This window comes from Trachurus japonicus, chromosome 1 (genome assembly GCF_045865225.1).
Source record: "Trachurus japonicus isolate A0001 chromosome 1, Traja_1.0".
Lineage (NCBI taxonomy): Eukaryota > Metazoa > Chordata > Actinopteri > Carangiformes > Carangidae > Trachurus > Trachurus japonicus.
Window position 1 is genome coordinate 40,106,898 of NC_140907.1, and position 20,764 is coordinate 40,127,661.

Genomic DNA, 20,764 nt, shown 5'->3' on the forward strand with positions numbered 1-20,764 from the left:
ATAAGCAGAGAGCTGTTTCTTGCCTTTTGTAAAGTGGGGGATATGAAGAGTGGCTCCGTATGCTGCAAGTTCCTCCCTTATCAAAAACCCTCGATCAGCCAGAATATCATCCCTTCAGCAGTTCAAAGAATCCTGATTTTGCTGTTATTTCTTTGTCAGAAACACGACCTCCCCAACCTGACGACAAAAAAGAAATTGCTCCTGCTGGTGTTATACCAATTAAATATTTAACTGTGTTGTGGTGTTTATAGTTCGACCATGTCTGTGCTCGAGCAGTGAGATTCTTAGCTCTCTCAATAAAAATCTCTGTACAGTCAATAATACAGCGGCATTGCCTATATTTTCTCTTAAAACATTTTGGCATTTTCCTAAGTACACACTCTCTGGATGGCCATTTGATTATTGGTTTTAATGTCTGTGCCATTATGGGGAGCCATTTTCTTAAAATACTGGAGATGACAGTTTCTCTTACACTAAATCTAAAGGCAATGTCCCTGTTTCTTAGGCCCAAGCGCAGCTTCATCAAAACTACTAACAAGTGATCTTCCAAGTTTAAAGTTCCATGCATCATCACTACACTATCTTTCAGTTTTGAGAGCAACCACTCAAAAATTATAGTGGTCAGTCCAGTATAGAAAAGGAACAGTTGAGCTTTGACTCTGATTGAGTTGAAAGAAAATCTCCTGCTGCCAAGTGCCTCCTTCAGCTGCTCATTCTCCTCTTTGAGTGCGTTGCATGTTTTGCGCAAGTTGACACATTCTGCCTGAAGCCGATCATGCTGGACTTTGAGTTCATTGTAGGTGGCTTGAGGGACCATGGCATCTTTTTTAACTGAGAGAGAGATGATACAATGCATGATGAGAAAAAAAATCATGCCTTGGCAAAAAGAATAAACAAGATTACTGGACAAAAAAAGCAATCTTGAACTACTCAGACTGTCCTGCATAGGTGGTTTATGGAGCTACCTTTAATACTGCATGGTCAGAAAAATAGGGTCCCTGGCCTAACAAGCATGTGTGAAACTCTTACGTGTACAAATCGGCTCTTGATGCTCCGAGTCTGTTGTTGGTTCCCTGGTGGAGGACTGTTGAGCTGCTGTGAGAGAGCTTGTTGTGTCAGCCAGACAGGTATGTAGGTGGGGAGAGGACATGCAGCTTGTTTCAGCCCTCTTTCTTCTCCTATTTAACCTAAAACCAAAACACATAGAATATTTGTTAAGATATCCTTACACTCTTGGTAAGGGAAAATGATGGCAAAAAAGTGAGAAGAGTAACGTTACCTGTCCAATTTCTTGGCCGCATCCAGACTTTGCCGACTGTAACAAAACAATGTGGGGACAAAGTCTGGATTTTCAGCATCCATGCTTGACTCTCCTGTAAGACAGCACCAATCATTTATTAAACATGTGGTCAGTCATGGTGCAGAGATGTCGCAAATATGACCAGCGTGGGGGCAATCTGGTTTGTTTACATGATAGCTTCCGAGTTAGCAGTTAGCTGTTGCTAGTCGTTGACCCAAGTTAACTGCTAACTTGGGTCAACGGTTGTAACGGCACGAAATAGCGGGGATGCCCATTGCTGCCGTAACCTACTTATCCTCACTGACTACATGTTTGTGTGTGATAAACAGTGGAGAAAACCTTACCTGATATGAAATGCGCACTGCAGAGCCGAGAATTTCGGATAACTTCATCGGTCCAGTCTGTCCGTTTGATTGCCTGTAACCACAGACGTCTTCGATTTGCCTCAAATGGTGTCTTCGACGACGGAATACGATAAAAATGAAGCCGGTTGTCTTTTTTTCCATTCCGGTTTTGACACCCCACGGCACAACAGGACATTTCGCCTCTTTTTTCTCTCTATTTTCTCTCTATTTTCTCTATTCTTTCCGACTGTAGTTACCTCCGCTCCGTGTTTGCTGCTTTACTTCCGTTATTTTTCTGCCACCAGTAAGCGTTCGCAACTCTGGCTACGTCATCGTGACGTCGATGCCGAAGTGGTCTATTGGCCAACGGTTTGGAGATGCTGGTCTAAGAGACCTTTGCATAGAAGCAGGAGTGATAGCTAACGGCTCAGTCTCAGGAGTTATTGATGGGCACAAGTATAATCGTGCAGTAAGGCTCCACAAACTGCTCTATGAGGCTTTCTTGAGACTAGCATGGGAAGGTTTTCAACCTTGGTTAGAAGAGAATCACCAGGATGATATTATTCACCTGGAAACAACTCTGCAAACTGCCAACAACCTGTGTGAAGAATTAACACAGACAAGATTTGAGGAAACTCTCAAGCAGGATTCATGTCAGCGTATTCTGACACAATTTAATGAGTACCTCAGCTTCCTCAGAAAAGACAATGGTCCCCTGTCTGCCTTCTGGATGTCCTATGTGGACATGGTTGAGATTCTGCTTTGCCTAATTCGAGCATCACGAGAGGGAAATTGGATGATGCATCTTACAGCAATAAGAGCCATCATTCCATGGTGCTTTGCATATGATAAGATCAACTATGCCAGATATCTGACATACTACTATGCACAAATGTCTCGCCTGGAGACTGATAATCCTGCTGTTCATGCACACATTGCAAAGGGTGGTTTGTCTGTCCAGCTCAGTGGGAACAATCCCTTTGGAAAGATTCCAGTTGACCAGACAATTGAGGAGACCATAAACAAGGACACCCAGACTGCTGGAGGAACCAAGGGTTTCAGCCTAAAAGCAGGAGCAGTCACCAGATACTATCTCACTTCAGAAAACAGAAGTCAGTACCTAAGGCAACTCAGGAACATGACAGGCACCAAAACTACAGGCAGTTTCAGTCATCACGATCTACAGAAGACCAGAATAGAGAAGGACAGGGCTGATGTGAATGCCTTTGTAGAGCTTATGAAAAATAGCTGGGTAAACCCTCTCAGTCCAGATCAGTCTGACATCATCAGTCTTTCCACAGGAATCGCTGTGTCACCAGACATAGCCAGTGATCTGCTGCAAGCTCACCAGACTGGAGAGGAAGCATATCAGAAGTTCAGAAGTGAGCGTTTGGAAAAAGAATCACCAGAAACCAAATTCCACGACAGAATGAAAAAACAGAATCTGAAGACATTCTCAAGCCTCACAAAAAGAGACAGAGGAAATCAAAAACAAAACAAGGAGTTGATATTGAAAGCAGACAGAAATCTCTTTGGGCATATGATAATTGTTTCACAAAGTAGTTACAAAGCAGTTGAAGATATTGGAAATCTCTCTGCATGCATCATTGATGGAATGAGCCTTGTTCAGAAACTGAAAGGTGATGGCAAGACTTTTGGAGAGATTGCTGGTTCTGTGCTGAACTTTGCTTTGCATGAAGGAGGAAAGAGTACACGAATAGATGTGGTGTTTGATGTGTACAGGAAAACATCCATCAAGAATGCTGAGAGAGACAATCGAGGTGCAACAAGTGGCACTCAATGGAAGAACATTGCCCCGGGACACAATGTTGTGCAGTGGAGAAAACTCTTAAGCAATCCAGAGAGAAAAACTGCCTTGATCAAGTTCATTGTGGACCAGTGGAAGCTGCCAGAAAACCAGGTGAAGCTTCAAGAAAAGCAGCTTTTTGTAACATGTGGAGAGACATGCTATTGTCTTAAGAACAAAGATGTGAAAGTTGTGATGGGGTTAAAGTGTTCCCATGAGGAGGCAGACACCCGCATGCTCCTACATGCTGCTCATGCCAGCCAGAATGGCTATAAAACTACAGTGACTGTGAGTGAGGACACAGGTGTCATGGTCCTTTGCTTAGGGAACTGTAAGAAGATAAACTGCACCATGTACCTGAAATGTGGGAGTCAGAATAGAACAAGATACATCAACATTAGCACCCTTGCTGAACTCCATGGAGATGATCTCTGTGATGCTCTTGTAGGTCTCCATGCCTTTACAGGTTGTGATAGTGTGAGTGCTTTTGCAGGAAGAGGGAAACTCTGTGCTTTCAAACTTGTTAAAGGAAACAGGACATATCAAGAGGGCTTCAAATCCCTGGGAACATCATGGGATGTATCAGAGCACTTACACGGAGCCATGGAATCCTTTGTGTGTCAGATGTATGCACCATCATCTGACATATGTGATGTGAACGACCTTCGGTACCTGATGTTCTGCACCAAAAGGGGTGAAATGGAGTCAAGCCTTCTTCCGCCTTGCAGGGACTGCTTACAGCTGCATACACAGCGTGCAAATTACCAGGCAGCAGTATGGAGGCAATGTCTGGAAGGACAACCAGGCATACCAGAGCCAAAAGGTTATGGATGGAAAACAGACGTCAAAGGTATGCTTTTAGTAAATTCACTGCAACAGTATAGGTAATTTCTGTACATTTCAGCTCTTTAGTGAAGTAGATGAGACATGGAAAGTGTGTGACTTGGATCTTACACTTCTTCTTTTACTGTAGGTATGCTGGTGTTGGACTGGATGCGAGGGCTCCCAGCTCCAATGGCTGTCTTGGAGCTCATGGCCTGCAAGTGTGTAAAGACCTGTAGGCTTCCAGGCTGCTCCTGCCTCGCCAACAACTTCAAGTGCACAGAAATGTGCAAACTTCAAAAATGCACAAATCAGAGGGTGGAGGAGGATGAAGAAGTTGCCTTCACTGTGGACTATGACGACGATGATGATGATGATGATGGATGTGATGATTAGGGCAACCCCCACATGAGACCCCAGGTAAGATACAAAAAATAGTAAAAGGTAGCGATAAATTAAAGATTTAAATATTCATTCATTCATTCATTCATTTTCTATACCGCTTATCCTGCACTAGGGTCACGGGTGAGCTGGAGCCTATCTCAGCTGACTTCGGGCGAGAAGATTTAAATAAAATAAGATAAAATAAAATAGAATAAAGATAAAGATCGATCTATATAGGATACAGAAAAAAGTTATTGTGCAAATGTTCCTGTAGTTTTTATTCCTGTGCCCCATGTGCTCCAGGTGCTGGTGCATCAGACGCTGAAGGAGCTGCTGATCCTAAGAGCGGAGCTGCAGAAGGAGGCCACCTCCCACTCCCTGTCCTCCTCCTCCGAACACTGCCCCTCCCCCCACACACACCACAGGAACTCCCCTGCACTTGGCCGTCTGATACACACACAGTATAGTTCATGTTTCAGTGTTTACACTCTGAGGGATTCTTCTTACATTTCTATTAACATTATAACAAAAACCCATATGTTTGTAAAGTTTTTTGAAAAGTATTTAAAGAGAATTTAAAACCTGACGCCCCACCATGCCCCACCACCCCCACCCCACCTTAACGCTCTTAACGCTGACTTCAGATGTTCAATGTTTTCAAAAATGCACAAATCAGAGGGTGGAGGAGGATGAAGAAGTTGTCTTCACTGTGGACTATGATGATGATGGATGTGATGATTAGGGCAAATCTAAATAAAAACTCTGTGACAAATACCAAATAATTAGCAGTTATTGTCAATTCTCGCCTGGGCCCATGTTCCACTTAAAGACCCATATCCTCCCTCATAGCATGATATTATGGGAAGATTATACATTTCCTGAATTGTTACAGTCCTGTGAGTATTTCAGTTTTTGTTATTTGTGTCAGTGCTGTTCCTACATTTCACAGTGCTATAAAAAAGACTACAGTTTAGGCGAAAATAGTGGAAAAAATGTTGTTGAGACAGTTTGACCTTTGACCATGTGACCTTTATATTTTTTAGATAGGCCCAAAACTAGGTCTAAATGAAAGCTAGGATTGTACACTTCAAAATGCTACCAAACATGCCCTCATAACATATGAGTAAAGTTCTGAAAATGAAAACAAGATGCTCCCTGCGTTTAGAGGCCTCAGTGATTAGAAGCACACACACACCTGCTGTAGAGTAGATGCACACTGCAGATCATAGCTAGTGTACAACATAATCCTTACCAATGTGAACACAGAAGTGATTGTACACCACATGTATCCCTCCTGAACGTACATCACATGCATTCCTTTTTATAGACTAACCTTTTATTGACTGTGAAACTTAAATGAATGTATTGATCGAGCTGTAGCATCCTGGAAGGCATAGCAAGGAAGGAGCAAGTGGAGGTCAGACCAGTAAACATCAAGTGCACATGCCAACAATCAAACAAATTGTCTCACAGAACCATGGTTTTTTCCCGACACAACAAACCTGGAGTCACAGGGGTATTACTTACAAACTACCCAAATGCTCCAGCCAGCCTATCTCGAGAGCTGCCTTAATAGATTGCTGTTTTCACCACTCAAACAACACACTGTCTGCAACAATCTACCATAACGCAGCTCAGCTCCTCTTAAGTTTACTCAGAGGGCACAGACAGCTTCAAATTCTCCGGTGGCTTGGTAAACTATCAAAACCACATATTCAAACACAATATAGAATACGAGCATCAGCCCACGGCACAAGTGCGGTCAACAGCCACGCGTTAACTTTTTACCACAGTAGGCCTCTTATTCTACTACTAGCTTCAAGAGGCACCAGGAAGAACAGCTTTACTGTGTGCTTGAGTGATCTAAGAACAACTCACTGCTAGGAAACAAAAACGCCCTTGTCGACGAACCCTTAGTGGTTTCCCAGTCGACAAAACCGCACATCAATCACTGCAGATTCTATCTGTCACCAATACAAATATTAGTCAACAATTCTCGGCCAAACCGAATGATACTCTTAGCTTTTTATGGGACCTTTCCCCAACGGAATCACTAACTACGTATAAATTAGGGGTGTGTATTGGCAAGGACCTCACGATACGATACGTATCACGATACTTGGGTCACGATACGATATATTGCGATATATTGCGATATCCAAATTTTGTGATATATTGCGATATTACATAGTTCGCTGAAAACTAACAATGTATCATGCATCTTTAAATCCGAGTTGTAAGCCGATATTAACATCAAATGATAGTAATTCATCACCTAGCCTAATGAAAACTTTGTTAACATCTGTGTTTTCTAATAAGATAAACTTCTCAGTCTGTTTACCTCACTTCAATCATTGATGCAAAATGGGCAAATATATGCATCTGACAAACTGAACTGTTTCCATAGCCTACTAGTTCAAATTAATGAAATACAAACATGTAGACTGCTGCACTACTAGGCTACAAGTAAAAATAAATTAAATATGTAGTTTTACATTTAAATAAAAATGTTAAATTGAAAATGAAATATAACCATAGTATCTGAGACTGACAACCTGTAGCCTATATTTAATGAAATTTAATGAAAAAACATCTGATACAGGATACAGATCCTCTACATCAGACTCAAAATAATTACAACATACAGAAATTAAACACAAATATACCAACCCATACATAGAACAGAATAATCCAATATTATTCTTTACACTCTGGTGCTACCACGTCCTGTCTGGCAATAAAGGCTGCAGTCACACAGACTGCAGTCACACACAGACACTGGCAGTGAGAGACACTCGTCCGTCACACAAACACAACAAACAGCTGTGGATTTCCCCGTGTGCTGAGCAGTGAGCGGAACCTACCACGGCATCTTGCACCACAACAACACCAGCTCCCGTTAGCTTAGCGGCTAGCGGAGCCTGTCGGCTCTACAGTCTATGGTCAGCTCTGTAGCATTAGCTCCTCCAGCTGGGCTGCAGCGCTCGCGGTGCTCCGGTTCTACCTGGTTTCCGTGACAACGTGAACACAGCGGCTCCTCCGCTACGCTGAGAAGCTGTGAACAGTCTGCAGTAATCCGTGTTGTTGACGAGGGAGCGGACGTTTGGTGGCATGAGTGCAGGCGCTGTTAGCGTGTGTGGATTAGCATGTAGCCCGGCACAGACGCCGCCTGGCTTGCCCCGTCTAGGTGATCTGACAAGCCGCCTGAGGTGACGCCTCAGCGGGGTTGCACCAGGTGCAGCCCCGGTCTCTCCTGGTCCTTCACGGCGTAGAAAGCCGAGCTCGTCTAGCACACTTCACCGGTGTTTGTTGTGACGGGAAGCTTTGCTACGGATGAGTAACTGTCGGTGTCGGTCGCACTGTGGCACATTCTACGCTTTATAAAACATGTGCATTATGTTTGATTTAAACAATGATGGGGCTTTCCTGATCTCTTCCTCTGATGCCTCCAACAACGCCATCTACTGGGCTGAACAAGCAACTACAACTATAGTACCAAAACATTAAATTCACATTTTTTTTTCACCTCAATTTATATAATAAAAGATCGATACTTGGCGTCCGTGTATCGATACAGTATCGCCGTTCAAAATATCGCGATATTGTGCTGTATCGATATTTTCTTACACCCCTAGTATAAATACAACAATTGTCGGCCAAACCAGACAGTACTCTTAGCTTTTATGGGACCTTCCCCCAACGGAATCTTCAACCAGTATAGATACAAACACAACTTAACAATTGTCGGCCAAACCAGACAATACTCTTGGCTTTTATGGGTCCCTCCCCCAACGGAATCATCAACCAGTATAACATTTAATGATCCAACTTATGTATTTAATGAATTATATTTTATCATTAACATTTAGTATTTATCATTAACTTTTATGACATTCCACCTTACCTCCTCCACACTCACAAAATTTAGAATATTCAATATGCAGAATTTGGTTTTATTACACAACAGGTTTCTGCTTACCTTTATCCTTGGGGCCCCGTGAGTGATGAGGAGTCCGGAGGAGTGGCTCCGGTCGCGGCGAAGGCAGGCCGCCTGTTCCGGTCTTCAATCTCTAGGCCTCTTCTCAAATCACGTCGGGGTCACCAAAATTTGTTGTGTAAAAAAGTACAACAAAGCGTGTTCGTTGATTTGAGAGTGAGGACAAACAACTAGGGCTGGGCGGATCGATTTAAAATATCGATAGTATCGATACTAACGTTGGTATTGGGTATTGATCGATACGTGTGCAAAAAGATCGATTCTTAAGTTCCACTTTCTCTTAACTCCAGGCATTTACAAAGTGACAGACTTGCCGAGTAGCCACGCACACAACACGACGCCGCTTGTCTCTCACTCATGCTCAATTAGCCCCTCCCCTCCCCTCCCCTCCCCTCCCCTCCCTACCGCTCTGCTACACTCACTCAGCGTCAGCGAGGAAAGCAGGAGCGGACCGAGACTGCATGATGGCAGAGCGAAAGAGGAGCGCCGTTTGGAGCTTCTTCACCGCCGAAAACCAAACAACTGCTACCTGCGATGTTTGCAAAAAACAAATTCCTCACTGTGGAAACACCACTAATTTATACAAACACATGAAAACACATCCCAACGAGAACTCAGAGCTGCAGAACAAAAGGAGGGAGGAAGAGAGGGAAAGCAGCAGACCCCCAGCAGCACCGAGACAGAGGTCCCTTGCCGAGGCTTTTCAGCATGGGCAACAATATCCAGGTAGCTTATAGTTAAGTTAAAGTAAGATTTAGTCATCTCCAGCATTAGATAGGCAAATGTTATTTTCAGTGTAGGCTAATTGGTCACTACAGTAATTTTGTAGACTATAGACTATTCAGTCACATAGGAAATATATTCAGCCAGCTCAAATAAAACGAAATGAATTATTTAACTGGAAAATAGATATGCTGCCTAGAAAAAAGATATAGTTGTGCCTCAAACCTGAAATATGAATATGGCTGAATAAATCTTAACTGTCTAATGAACATTATTCCTATGTTTAGGCTAAGCACATGGTTACAGGTTATAAAGTTATAAAGGTTCCAGTCAGTAAAAACTGACTGGAACCTTCTTGATAAAGAGCCAGCCCTAGTAACTGACAATGCCACAAACATGATCTTAGCTGGGGCAGAAGCAGAGATGAGCCCTCACGTCATGTGCTTTGCACACACAATAAATCTGGCCACACAGAAAGCCTTCAAAGTGGACACAGTAGCAAGGATGCTGGGGAGGGTGAGGAGAGTGGTTGGCTTTTTTCACCGCAGTGTCAGGGCAGCAGAAATTTTACAAGACAAACAGAAACAACTGGCCTTGCCTATCCACAAACTCATCCAAGACGTGTCCACCCGGTGGAACAGTACCCAGAATATGCTTGAACGTGTACTGGAACAACAGCCTGCCATTTCTGCTGCACTGTTCCGCCGAACAGCTGGCAGGAATCTTCAGCTTTATTTTCTCCTGGTCACTCCAGACTCACAGTGTCCCCCGCCTGTGGAAGGACTCAATTATTGTCCCCGTGCCCAAAAATAAATGCACAAAGACACTGAATGACTTTAGACCCGTTGCTCTTACCTCCTTGGTAATGAAGTCTTTTGAGAGGATTGTGGAAGACATGCTCATGAACACTGTGCAGGCAAACTTGGACCCTCTCCAGTTTGCGTACCGGGCAGGGAGGGGGGTCGATGATGCAATAATCACTCTTATTAATATGATTGTGGCGCATTTAGAAGAGGCCAAAAGCTTTGTTCGTCTGCTTTTTATTGATTTTACATCTGCTTTTAACTGTATCCAGCCCCATATTTTAGCCGAGCGTCTCTTAAATTATAATATCGACAGGAGTCTTATTTACTGGCTGATGGATTTTTTAACTGTCAGATCACAACGGGTCAGGGCCAATGGCGTTCTGTCCGATGTTCTCTTCTCCTCCACCGGCTCTCCTCAGGGATGCGTCCTCTCCCCTCTCCTATTCGTCCTATACACGAATGCATGCCGGAGCTCACACGAGAAACGCCACATTGTAAAGTTCGCTGATGATTCAGTGATCGTGTCCCTCCTCAGCCATGATGACCCGGTGCCCGGCCCTGTGGTGGAGGATTTTATCCAGTGGTGTAAATCGTCTTTCCTCACCATCAATGTCTCAAAAACGAAGGAAATGACCATTGATTTCAGGAAGTCCCGCCCAGCCACTGCCCCCCTGTCGATCAACGACCAAGCTGTAGAATCTGTCCAGCAGTATAAATATTTGGGGACAGTAATTGATGACAGGCTGTCCTTTGAGCATCAGGTTGACGCCGTGTGTAAAAAGGCCAACCAGCGCATGTACTTTCTCCGCAAGCTCAGGAACATAAACATGGACTCTAAATTCATGGAAATGTTTTATTCTTGTTTTATCGAATCTGTCCTGACTTTTGCTTTTATTTGCTGGTTTGGGTCAATTAACCTGAAGAACCGCAACAGACTTCAGGGCATAGTCAGAGTGTGCAGTAAAATTGTTGGTGCTCCACTGAAAGACATTTCCTTGCTGTACAAAACTAGGGCCCTGAATAAAGCCAGACTCGTCCTGACTGACCCTAGCCATCCCTTGGCACCTGAATTTAAACTGCTCCCATCCAGACGCAGATTTCATGTGCCAAGATGCAGGACCAACAGACTTAAAAATACCTGGGTTCCAGTGGCCATTGGCCTTCTTAACAATTGACAGCACTGTGGTCACTTTAAATCCTGTTTCTTCCAGGATGGCATGGTTGCACTTTATTGGTTGTTTTATCTATTTTATTAACTATTGTTAATTGTTGTCCTGTGTATGTATTTTATTGCTATTTCCATTATTAGCGTATGTTGTGTCACTGTTGTTTACTGTTGTCTTATGCTGCTGGCTGCACTACAAATTGCCCTCCGGGGACAATAAAGATCTCTTGACTGACTTGACTGACTTATGTCCAGGGATCTCAGAAGAGGAGAAGAGATTAACACTCTTAAGGACAAAGACTTTTGCGATATTGAAGACATTGTCAAGCTGATGGTGCCGGTCAAACTTGTGACCACCACCATGTGTGAAGACAAGCGGCCCACACTCTCAATGATTTCCCCTGTCAGAGCAAAGCTTAAAAAGAACTTTGAAGCATCAGATGAAGACTCAGTGGTGATCAAAGATATGAAACAAGCATTCAGAAATGACTTGGAGAAGCGCTACACCGGCCTGGATGATCTCTTCTACACTGCAGCAGCTCTGGACCCCCGGTTCAAATCTCTGCCCTTCCTGACGGACCATGATGCTGAGCGGACGTTCACAAGCATAACAGCAGAAGCTACATCCCTGCATAACAAGGTAAATCCCCCACCACAAAATCATTTACTCAACACAAAATACATATTACAATGCATTCTCAAGTCTACTGTCATTAGATTTATTCTGACTGCTGTTACTGTCTGTTTGTTGTTTTGTGTTTGTCTTTTATATTTTATTTCTAGGCAACAGGGGATCCAGTCCAGAGAGGCCCACTGCAGACAAATCCATGTCAGACTGAACCTGCCCTTGGAGATCTGGACATCAGCATTGATGCACCCCAGAACCAAGAAGAGCCAGATGGTTTGTGTATTTTATAACTTGTAATCAAGAAAGAGTTAAACTTATGCTGCAGCTATAAAATATTAGCATACAACAACAACAACAACAACAACAACAACAACAACAACAACAACAACACATTCAATATTATGAGAGAATCGGCATGTAAAGAAAAAGAGTTTAATAATGACGATGATGATGATAATACAACTTTTACATATGTGCACAAAAGTGTAATTCATTCTGAACATCAGGTGACAATAGATGAAATGGTAAAGTCAGGTACAAAAAAAGCACCACTGAGGCATGGCAAACAAAGTCTGTAATATACGGTAATTGTTTTCTATTTCAGATGATGACCCTCCTGTCAAAAAGAAGAAAATGTCAGCGTTGGACCAGCTGTTGGGAAAAGACTTTGAAGTGAGGATTGCAGCTACATCTGTAAGAGACAAGGCCAGTGAAGAAGTCAAGAAGTACAGAGAGCGTGATCCTTTGCCCCTGCAAAAAAACCCACTACAGTGGTGGAAAGAGCAGCAGGACTTGCCACTGCTGTCATCTCTCGCTAAACGATACCTCTGCATCCCGGCCACCAGTGTGGCATCTGAACGTGTGTTCAGTACTGCAGGAGACATTGTTTCCACAAAACGTAGTCTGCTCAAACATGAGCATGTGGATCAGTTGATTTTCCTTAAAAAAAATCTGCCCTCCAAAAAAACAGAGGACAGTGATGATGAAAATGCACAGGCATAGTGTAAGTGAACTACTGCTTTTTGACCTGGGAAACGGTACCTCACACACAGTAGTTTGATTTTTTTTTACATATGTATTTATTTTCTCTATTCTTTTACACAAAGCACTTGTCACTGTGCTCATTGTTGCCACATTTTGAGATGTGTTATAGGTGTGTAACTTGTTTACATTGTAATTTTGCACCTTTGTTACCTACCTCTAGTGTTCAAAACACTATATACTCAGGCTGAAATATTGAATCTTTGTTACCTACCTCTAGTGTTCAAAACACTATATGCTCAGGCTGAAATATTGAATCTTTGTTACCTACCTCTAGTGTTCAAAACTATGCTCAGGCTGAAATATTGCACTTTGTTGTTACTATTCTGTGCTACTTTTACCTCTGGAGTTCCCATCCAACAATTCAGCCAGACTTTTTTTGGTCCATGTCTAAAAATAAATACATTGACATGTGATTTTGTTGTTCTGTTTTTTTTGCCAGTGCCATAAAGCCACAATGCTTGGGGATTTGGAGTCTTGAATATTAACCGTCAAATCGAATCGTATCGTTCGGAATCGAATCAAATCGAATCGAATCGAATCGAATCGAATCTAATCTGTCTGTAATAAAAGGATATCGTTTTTGAATCGAATCGTAACCTGTGTATCTAGATGCATATCGAATCGTTTATCAGAGAGAGATGTGCAACCCTAGTTCAGAGCCATTGAAACCTTTTATGGTCTTGCTGTCAGCACATACCTGGACGTTAGATTTAAAAACCTCGGGTTTCGTGACATGGCAAATGTTGAAGCTGTGAAAAAACGACTTATGACTGAAATGCAGTCAGTGAACCAGACGTCAGAGTCAGCTCCTGAACCAAGCACAAGCTCTGCCACCAGCTCTGTCTCAGTAGCTGCTCCTGCAACTACCTCAAGCTCACCTGCAGCAAAAGGTGGGATATGGGCTGAATTTGACTCCCAAGTCCTTGCATCACAGCAACATCGCACACCCAGCACTGATGCATTTATTGAAATGCGCCGGTACTCAGAGGAGAAGCCAATTCCACGGGATGGAGATCCACTCCTCTGGTGGAGAACTAATGCATCAACATTCCCCTCCTTGAGCAAGCTAGCTAAAAAACACCTGGCAGTTATTGCAACCTCTGTGCCATCTGAAAGGATTTTCTCCAAGGCAGGCCAGATAGTAAGTGAGAGGAGAAGTTCATTAAAAGGAAAAAATGTCAACATGCTGTTGTTTTTAAACAAAAACTTATAAATCTTCAGTTGGGACAGGTCCCAGGGACCCTCAGGGGATAATTTCCATAAGGGCCAAAAGACAGAGAGCCAGTATTATTTTCTTTTGTTTATTTATTTGCAATTTATAATCTGCAAAAAATAATCTTGAGTTTGTTAATTGCAAATGCAGATTACAACCACAACAGGGAAATTTAAGTTTTAAGTTTTTTTTTTAATAAACATTTCTCAGTTGTTGAAAGTGTTCTTATGTCTAACCGTAATTGCAATTGCAATACCTGAGGAAGGATTTTCTCCAAGGCCAGTATAGGAGTATTTTCTTTTGATTGTTTACATAACTTAGCTACTTAGTACAAGAGTACCACCCCAAAAGGGAAATTTAAGTTTCAAGTAAATTTTCTATAAATATTTGTTACTTAATAAAAGTATTTTTATTTGCCAGAAAACTTTGTCCTGTGTTTTATTATCATCATAAACACGATTAATTAAAGGAAAACCTACAAAATAATTAAATAATCATAGAAATTCAAGTTTTTATTCAAATTTGCATGTTGATGATGCATTCAATTAATAAATTATGACACACTGCTCTCCCCTACACAAAAATAGATGATAGTAGTAAAAAGTATCGGTATTGGTATCGGTATCGGCAATACTGGCCCTGTATTTACTTGGTATTGGATCGATACCAAATTTTGCAGTATCGCACAGCCCTACAAACAACGACGTTCTAGTTGACCATTTATTAAAGTTGGATCATTAAAATCTTGTACAAGGATCTTCACTGTTAAGGAAATCGCAGTCTGCAAGCAGTTAGCTGCAACCACCCGCCCAGAGAAGAATGACGAAAAACGTTACAAGCTCTTAATATACTTCGCACTATGTGTGTGTGCAGTTAACTTCTATTGGTTAAAACTGATGGGGAGGAACTTTGGTTTAGACTTAGTTCTCCCTTCGTTGGTGCACAGGCTGGTCCCAGCCTCTTGGCACACGAACCATCCAATCTTCTGGAGACAGCGCCCTGAAAGAGAAGAACCCTCCCTACTCTGCTTCGGGCCTCTCGTGGGTATCAGCATCCTGCTTTCTTATCTTCCCCAAGGACACCTGCCTACGTCTTGCTCCCTGTTTGTATCATCTCCTCGTGTTGGATGATCATAAATCTGTTACAAGAGGGAGAGCAGAATGAATGGTTCTACTGATGAACAACATTCTGATGTTACCCTTTAACCTTCGAGAGTGCCCAAACTGAACAATTTTCACAAAAATAACTTGCTAAAGTGATGGCGTTGAGAAGCAGAATACTGACAAGAGTTGTAAGACTAACTTGAACAACTCTAGTGTTCTGCCTGACAGATGATCAACTTAGAAAATATATACCTTTAACATACTTGATAGAGAGATTAATTAAAGAAGAAACATATGATGATCTAATATATTTAGTAAAGAGATTACATAGATAAAGAGGTTAATTAAAGAAGAAACATATGTTTATCTAATATATTTAATAAAATGAGTATATGTGTGCACTTTTAACCTCCTGGCCTTCTGACCTCCACTTGCTCCTTCCTTGCTATGCCTTCCAGGATGCTACAGCTCGATCAATACATTCATTTAAGTTTCACAGTCAATAAAAGGTTAGTCTATAAAGAGGAATGCATGTGATGTACGTTCAGGAGGGATACATGTGGTGTACAATCACTTCTGTGTTCACATTGGTAAGGATTATGTTGTACACTAGCTATGATCTGCAGTGTGCATCTACTCTACAGCAGGTGTGTGTGTGCTTCTAATCACTGAGGTAATATGTGGTTGATAAAACAGCAGATAGATTGGAGGTAATAATCAGTGTCTACATAGCTAGATCAGAAGTCATTATCAGTATCTAAAATGTATCTATCCTAACACTTTACAATACTGCAATAAATGTCATGGGCTAGTTGTTAAGGTAGCCTAATGTCAGTTGTTGTTGTGAGTATTACCTAATGTGTATAGCTTTTGATTTCAGTTTACATTGACAACTCTGCTATATGCAATTGTTATTTCTAACCCAACCAGGACTCCCCGCACACGCAGCAGCAGCTCTGGTTCAAAGGAGGGGCAGACCCCCAAGGCGCCCGCCACGGCCCCTGCCGAGCCCGACGACTTGGTTAGTATCACCTGATTTTTTTCAATGTGTTTATCTTTTGTTTTCAGTTCACATTCACAGTGATGTTGATAACTCTACTATGTGCATTTGTCATTTCCAACTATCCAGAGCAGAATAAGTGAAGGGGAGGAAGCAGCAGCAGCACCACCGTCCCCGGCACCACCACCAGCGCCGCCCGCGGCCCCTAAAAGCAAGGCATTGGGGGGAGCGCCCAGGCGACCCGGGCAGTGAAAAAGAAGTTAAATTACAGTGACAGCTCAAGCGGGAGCGAGGTAAGTGAAATGGTTGGATTCATCCACAATTTTAGACATCTTTAGCAATTTTATGACATGTTAACAATGTTTTCATTTCCTAGGAGCCAGAGGGGGCAGAGGGAATCAGCCCGGCCCTAAAGTCGATGCATACGCCCCTGAAAAAATACATGGAGGGTAGATCAAAAGCATCAAGACTACGGTCTATTTCCTTCGGGGCATCCCTTGTTAAGAAATTACACATTCTATACAGGTAATACTCAGAAAATTAGAATATCGTGAAAAAGTTCATTCATTTAAGTAATCCAACTTAAAAGGTGAAATAAATATATTATATAGACTCATAACATGCATTGCAAGATATTTCAAGCTTTCATTTGTTAGAATTTTGATTATTATGGCTTACAGCTTATGAAAACCCCAAAATCAGAGTCTCAAAAAATTAGAATATCGTGAAAAAGTTCAATGTTGTAGCTCAAATTGTCACAGCCTCGTCAGCCAATTAATCCAAAACACCTGCAAAGGGTTCCTGAGCCTTTAAAAGCTCTCTGTCTGGTTCAGTACAGTTCGCAATCATGGGGAAGACAACTGACCTGACAGCTGTTCAGCGAGCCATCATTGACACCCTCCGTAAGGAAGGAAAGTCTCAAAAGGTGATAGCAAAAGAGGTTGGCTGTTCCCAGAGTGCTGTGTCAAAGCACATTAACAGAAAGTTTAGTGGAAGGGCAAAGTGTGGAAGGAAAAAGTGCACGAGCAGCAGGGATGACCGGCACCTGGAGAGGATCGTCAGGAAAACGCCATTCAAATGTGTGGGGGAAATTCACAAGGAGTGGACTGAGGCAGGTGTGAATGCATCAAGAGAAACCACACGCAGACGAATCCTGGATATGGGTTTCAAGTGTCGTATTCCTCAGGTCAAGCCACTCCTGAACAAAAAACAACACCAGAAACGTCTTACCTGGGCCAAAGAAAAAAAGAACTGGTCTGTTGATCAGTGGTCCAAAGTCCTCTTTTCTGATGAGAGCAAATTCAGCATCTCATTTGGAAATAAAGGTCCCAGAGTCTGGAGGAAGAAAGGAGAGGCCCACAACCCAAAATGCTTGAAGTCTAGTGTGAAGTTTCCACAGTCTGTTATGGTTTGGGGTGCCCTGTCATCTTCTGGTGTTGGTTCACTGGGCTTTATAAAGTCCAGAGTCAACGCAGCCGTCTATCAAGAAATTTTAGAGCACTTCATGCTTCCTTCGGCAGATCAGCTCTTTGGAGATGCTGATTTCATTTTCCAACAGGACTTGGCACCTGCTCATTCGGCTAAAAGTACCAAAGCCTGGTTCAATGACCATGGGATTACTGTGCTTGATTGGCCAGCAAACTCACCTGACCTCAGCCCCATCGAAAATGTATGGGCCATCGTCAAGAGGAAGATGAGAAACATGAGACCGAGCAATGCAAAAGAGCTGAAGGCCGCTATTGAAGCATCCTGGTCTTCCATAACACCTGAGCAGTGCCACAGGCTGATATCATCCATGCAGTAATTCAGGCAAATGGGGGCCCAACCAAGTACTGAGTACACAAAATGATTATACTTTTCTGATGGCTGACATTTCATTTATTTAAACTTATTTTTCTGTTTATTTCATGTGATATTCTAATTTTTTGAGACTCTGATTTTGGGGTTTTCATAAGCTGTAAGCCATAATAATCAAAATTCTAACAAATAAAAGCTTGAAATATCTTGCAATGCCTGTTATGAGTCTAAATAATATATTCATTTCACCTTTTAAGTTGAATTACTTAAATGAATGAACTTTTTCACGATATTCTAATTTTCTGAGTATTACCTGTATGTGTGCAGGTGTGTGTAAGTGATTTCTTGCTACATTTGTTTGTTCATGCCTTTCACAGAGAAATACCTTGCCTCATATGAGGAGTTTCTCTGGTGCCCTGAAGGGACACCGAAGATGCAGCAGAACGCGGTGTCAAAGGGGGCCAGGACCCGGTTTTTTGTTAAATACATGACTTTAGGGCATTCCTCCATCACATACTGGGACTGGAAGTTTCTGGACAACCACCCCCTCATAAAATTGTGAATAGTGCAATGTGAAGCACGTCCTGTGTTAGCAAGTCCTGAAAATATCACATACTGGAGCCAGAATTTGCCTCTCACAGCTTCCCAGCACTCCTCCGGGCCTTTAGCCTGGCCCCCACCACAGTCTCTCTGTACCTGGGACAGGCCATAGCCTTCCTGGACTATGTCCAGGATGTGCCCCCCCAACACTCCCTGCTAAGAAGGGCGAGGGTTGTTATCCTCATAAAGGAGGTGAAGAAGCTGCACAGAGACTTGGGCCGCACCCTCCTTGGCCACCAGTCCCTGGTCAAGGAGAAGAAGGGCCAGAAACTAGTGCCAAAGGAGGACCTGGCAGAGTGCCAGCACCTGGCGAAGGCCAAAATACCATCGCTGCTGGGTAAGTCTCACACACACACACACACACACACACACACACACACACACACACACACACACCGATATAGACAGTTATTCAGTATTCTCTTCTCTCTTTAACTCTCATTTCAGATGACATGAAGAAGGCACCGCCTAGGCACCCACAGACAAGATACCGGTTCTTTGGCTACCTGGGGGCATACCTGTCATCAATACATGGACACCGGGCAGGGGTGCTCACAAAGATGACTGTCAAAAATGTGAAAGAGGCCATCCGGGACGATGCCAACGGCTACCTCATCAACGTAATGCACAAATGTTGTGAATGCTTTCTGTCTTCTCGGTCTTTTGCAGGTGCTAGACCACAAGACGGCCCGCAAGTACGGGAATGCCCAGCTGTACCTCACGGCGGAGGAGATGGGTTGGTGCCACAGGTGGCTCACACTGGGGGGCAGTTGTGTGGCCACCAACCCCTATTTTTTTTAGCTCCTTTGGCCGAGGGGAGGCTAAGGACTTAGTCAGGAAGGCGTGGGCAGAGATGGGGCTGGCTGGGGCCCCAAGCCTGCTGGACTTTAGGACGGCCGTGTCGACCTACGTGAGTAATACAGACACCTGACACTTGATTTTCACATGGTTAATTCAACTCATTCTCAACAAAGCAATACTTGTTCTTTTGTAGAACTTCGAAACCAACAAAAATCCCGAGACGAGAAAAAATATCTCGGAGTTTATGTGTCAGTCGGCGGCCACGCAGGAGTGTTTTTATGCGCTCCACAAGACCCTGGGGAGAGCGAGGGAGGTGAGAGAGCTCTTCAACTGCTGCGTCTGCTGTGGTAGACGAGAGCAGCTCCCCCTCTCCTCAGGGTGCAGCGGCACCCTCCACCACCCCTGGACCCGCCACAAGCCCTGGCCCCTGCGCTGAACCCTCCAACAAATCCCCAGACAAGATTGAGGTAAAGCACCCAACATGGTTTGTTGAATAGTAAACAGTCAAAATTCAAACAGCTCATTGTATGCTCTCTCTCTATTCCAAAGGACAAGTCCCCGAGGAAGAGGGTGTCTCAATCTCTAACTCAAAGCACTGCAAAGAGGGTCAAAAACAAACTATTGTCCCCCAAAAAGAGGAAGCGGCCAGTGGTTGTGCTCCAAAGACTTTGATTTAGTTTGTTGTGTTTGTTCCATTTGTATATTTATTTGTTTTGTATTTTTCTATTATTTTAATTTAAAAAAAAAAAACCCTGTTGGGAAGAATATAATAATAATAAAAAAAAAACCCTTTTGGGAGCCAAAAAAAAAAACCAACCTCCACATGGGTACTGCCTTGACGTGGCGTGGGGGCTTACTGCTCGATCACACGGGCAAACCAAAGTACCCTAAACCATGACCAGCCTTTTCTCCAGGTTGCCATGGGTGACCTGCCTTTTCTCCAGGTTGGCATCGGTGGTACAGTGGGTACTAGTTTCATTTGGACGATTTCACGCGAGAGTCACACAGATTTTTTGTAGAGGAGTAATTGTGTTTTCACCAGAAGCTGCAATGTGCCCAAACAACCGCCAGGTGGCATCTGTGAGCAGGAGGACGCCTCCATAAGACAGCAGCACGGAGCAGTGAACACGAATGGGCAATGCAATATAATAATAATAATACAGTATAGTTTTTCAATGAGAAAAATGTGACTACAGCAGCTACAGTATACGTCTCACTCTCTTTTTTCGG

The 20,764-nt window shown here is 43.1% G+C and overlaps 1 protein-coding gene and 1 pseudogene across 1 annotated transcript; both read left to right on the top strand.

The window, feature by feature from the left end:
• The first annotated feature begins 4,681 nt into the window (after positions 1–4,681).
• LOC146992613 (E3 SUMO-protein ligase ZBED1-like) lies at positions 4,682–12,978 on the top strand. The gene is made up of 6 exons (XM_085791079.1): positions 4,682–4,693; positions 4,961–5,037; positions 10,719–10,979; positions 11,613–11,988; positions 12,132–12,249; positions 12,581–12,978. The coding sequence occupies exons 1-6, from the start codon at positions 4,682–4,684 to the stop codon at positions 12,976–12,978; spliced, it is 1,242 nt and encodes a 413-aa protein (XP_085647205.1).
• A 5,519-nt stretch (positions 12,979–18,497) lies between these two features.
• Positions 18,498–19,970, top strand: LOC146992614 (uncharacterized; annotated as a pseudogene).
• Positions 19,971–20,764: the final 794 nt, after the last annotated feature.

Coding starts and splice junctions, on each gene's coding strand:
- LOC146992613 (XM_085791079.1), top strand. Junction 5,038..10,718: donor GAGGCCACCTCCCACTCCCT/GTCCTCCTCCTC, acceptor GTCCCTCCTCAG/CCATGATGACCCGGTGCCCG. Junction 12,250..12,580: donor GAACCAAGAAGAGCCAGATG/GTTTGTGTATTT, acceptor TTTCTATTTCAG/ATGATGACCCTCCTGTCAAA.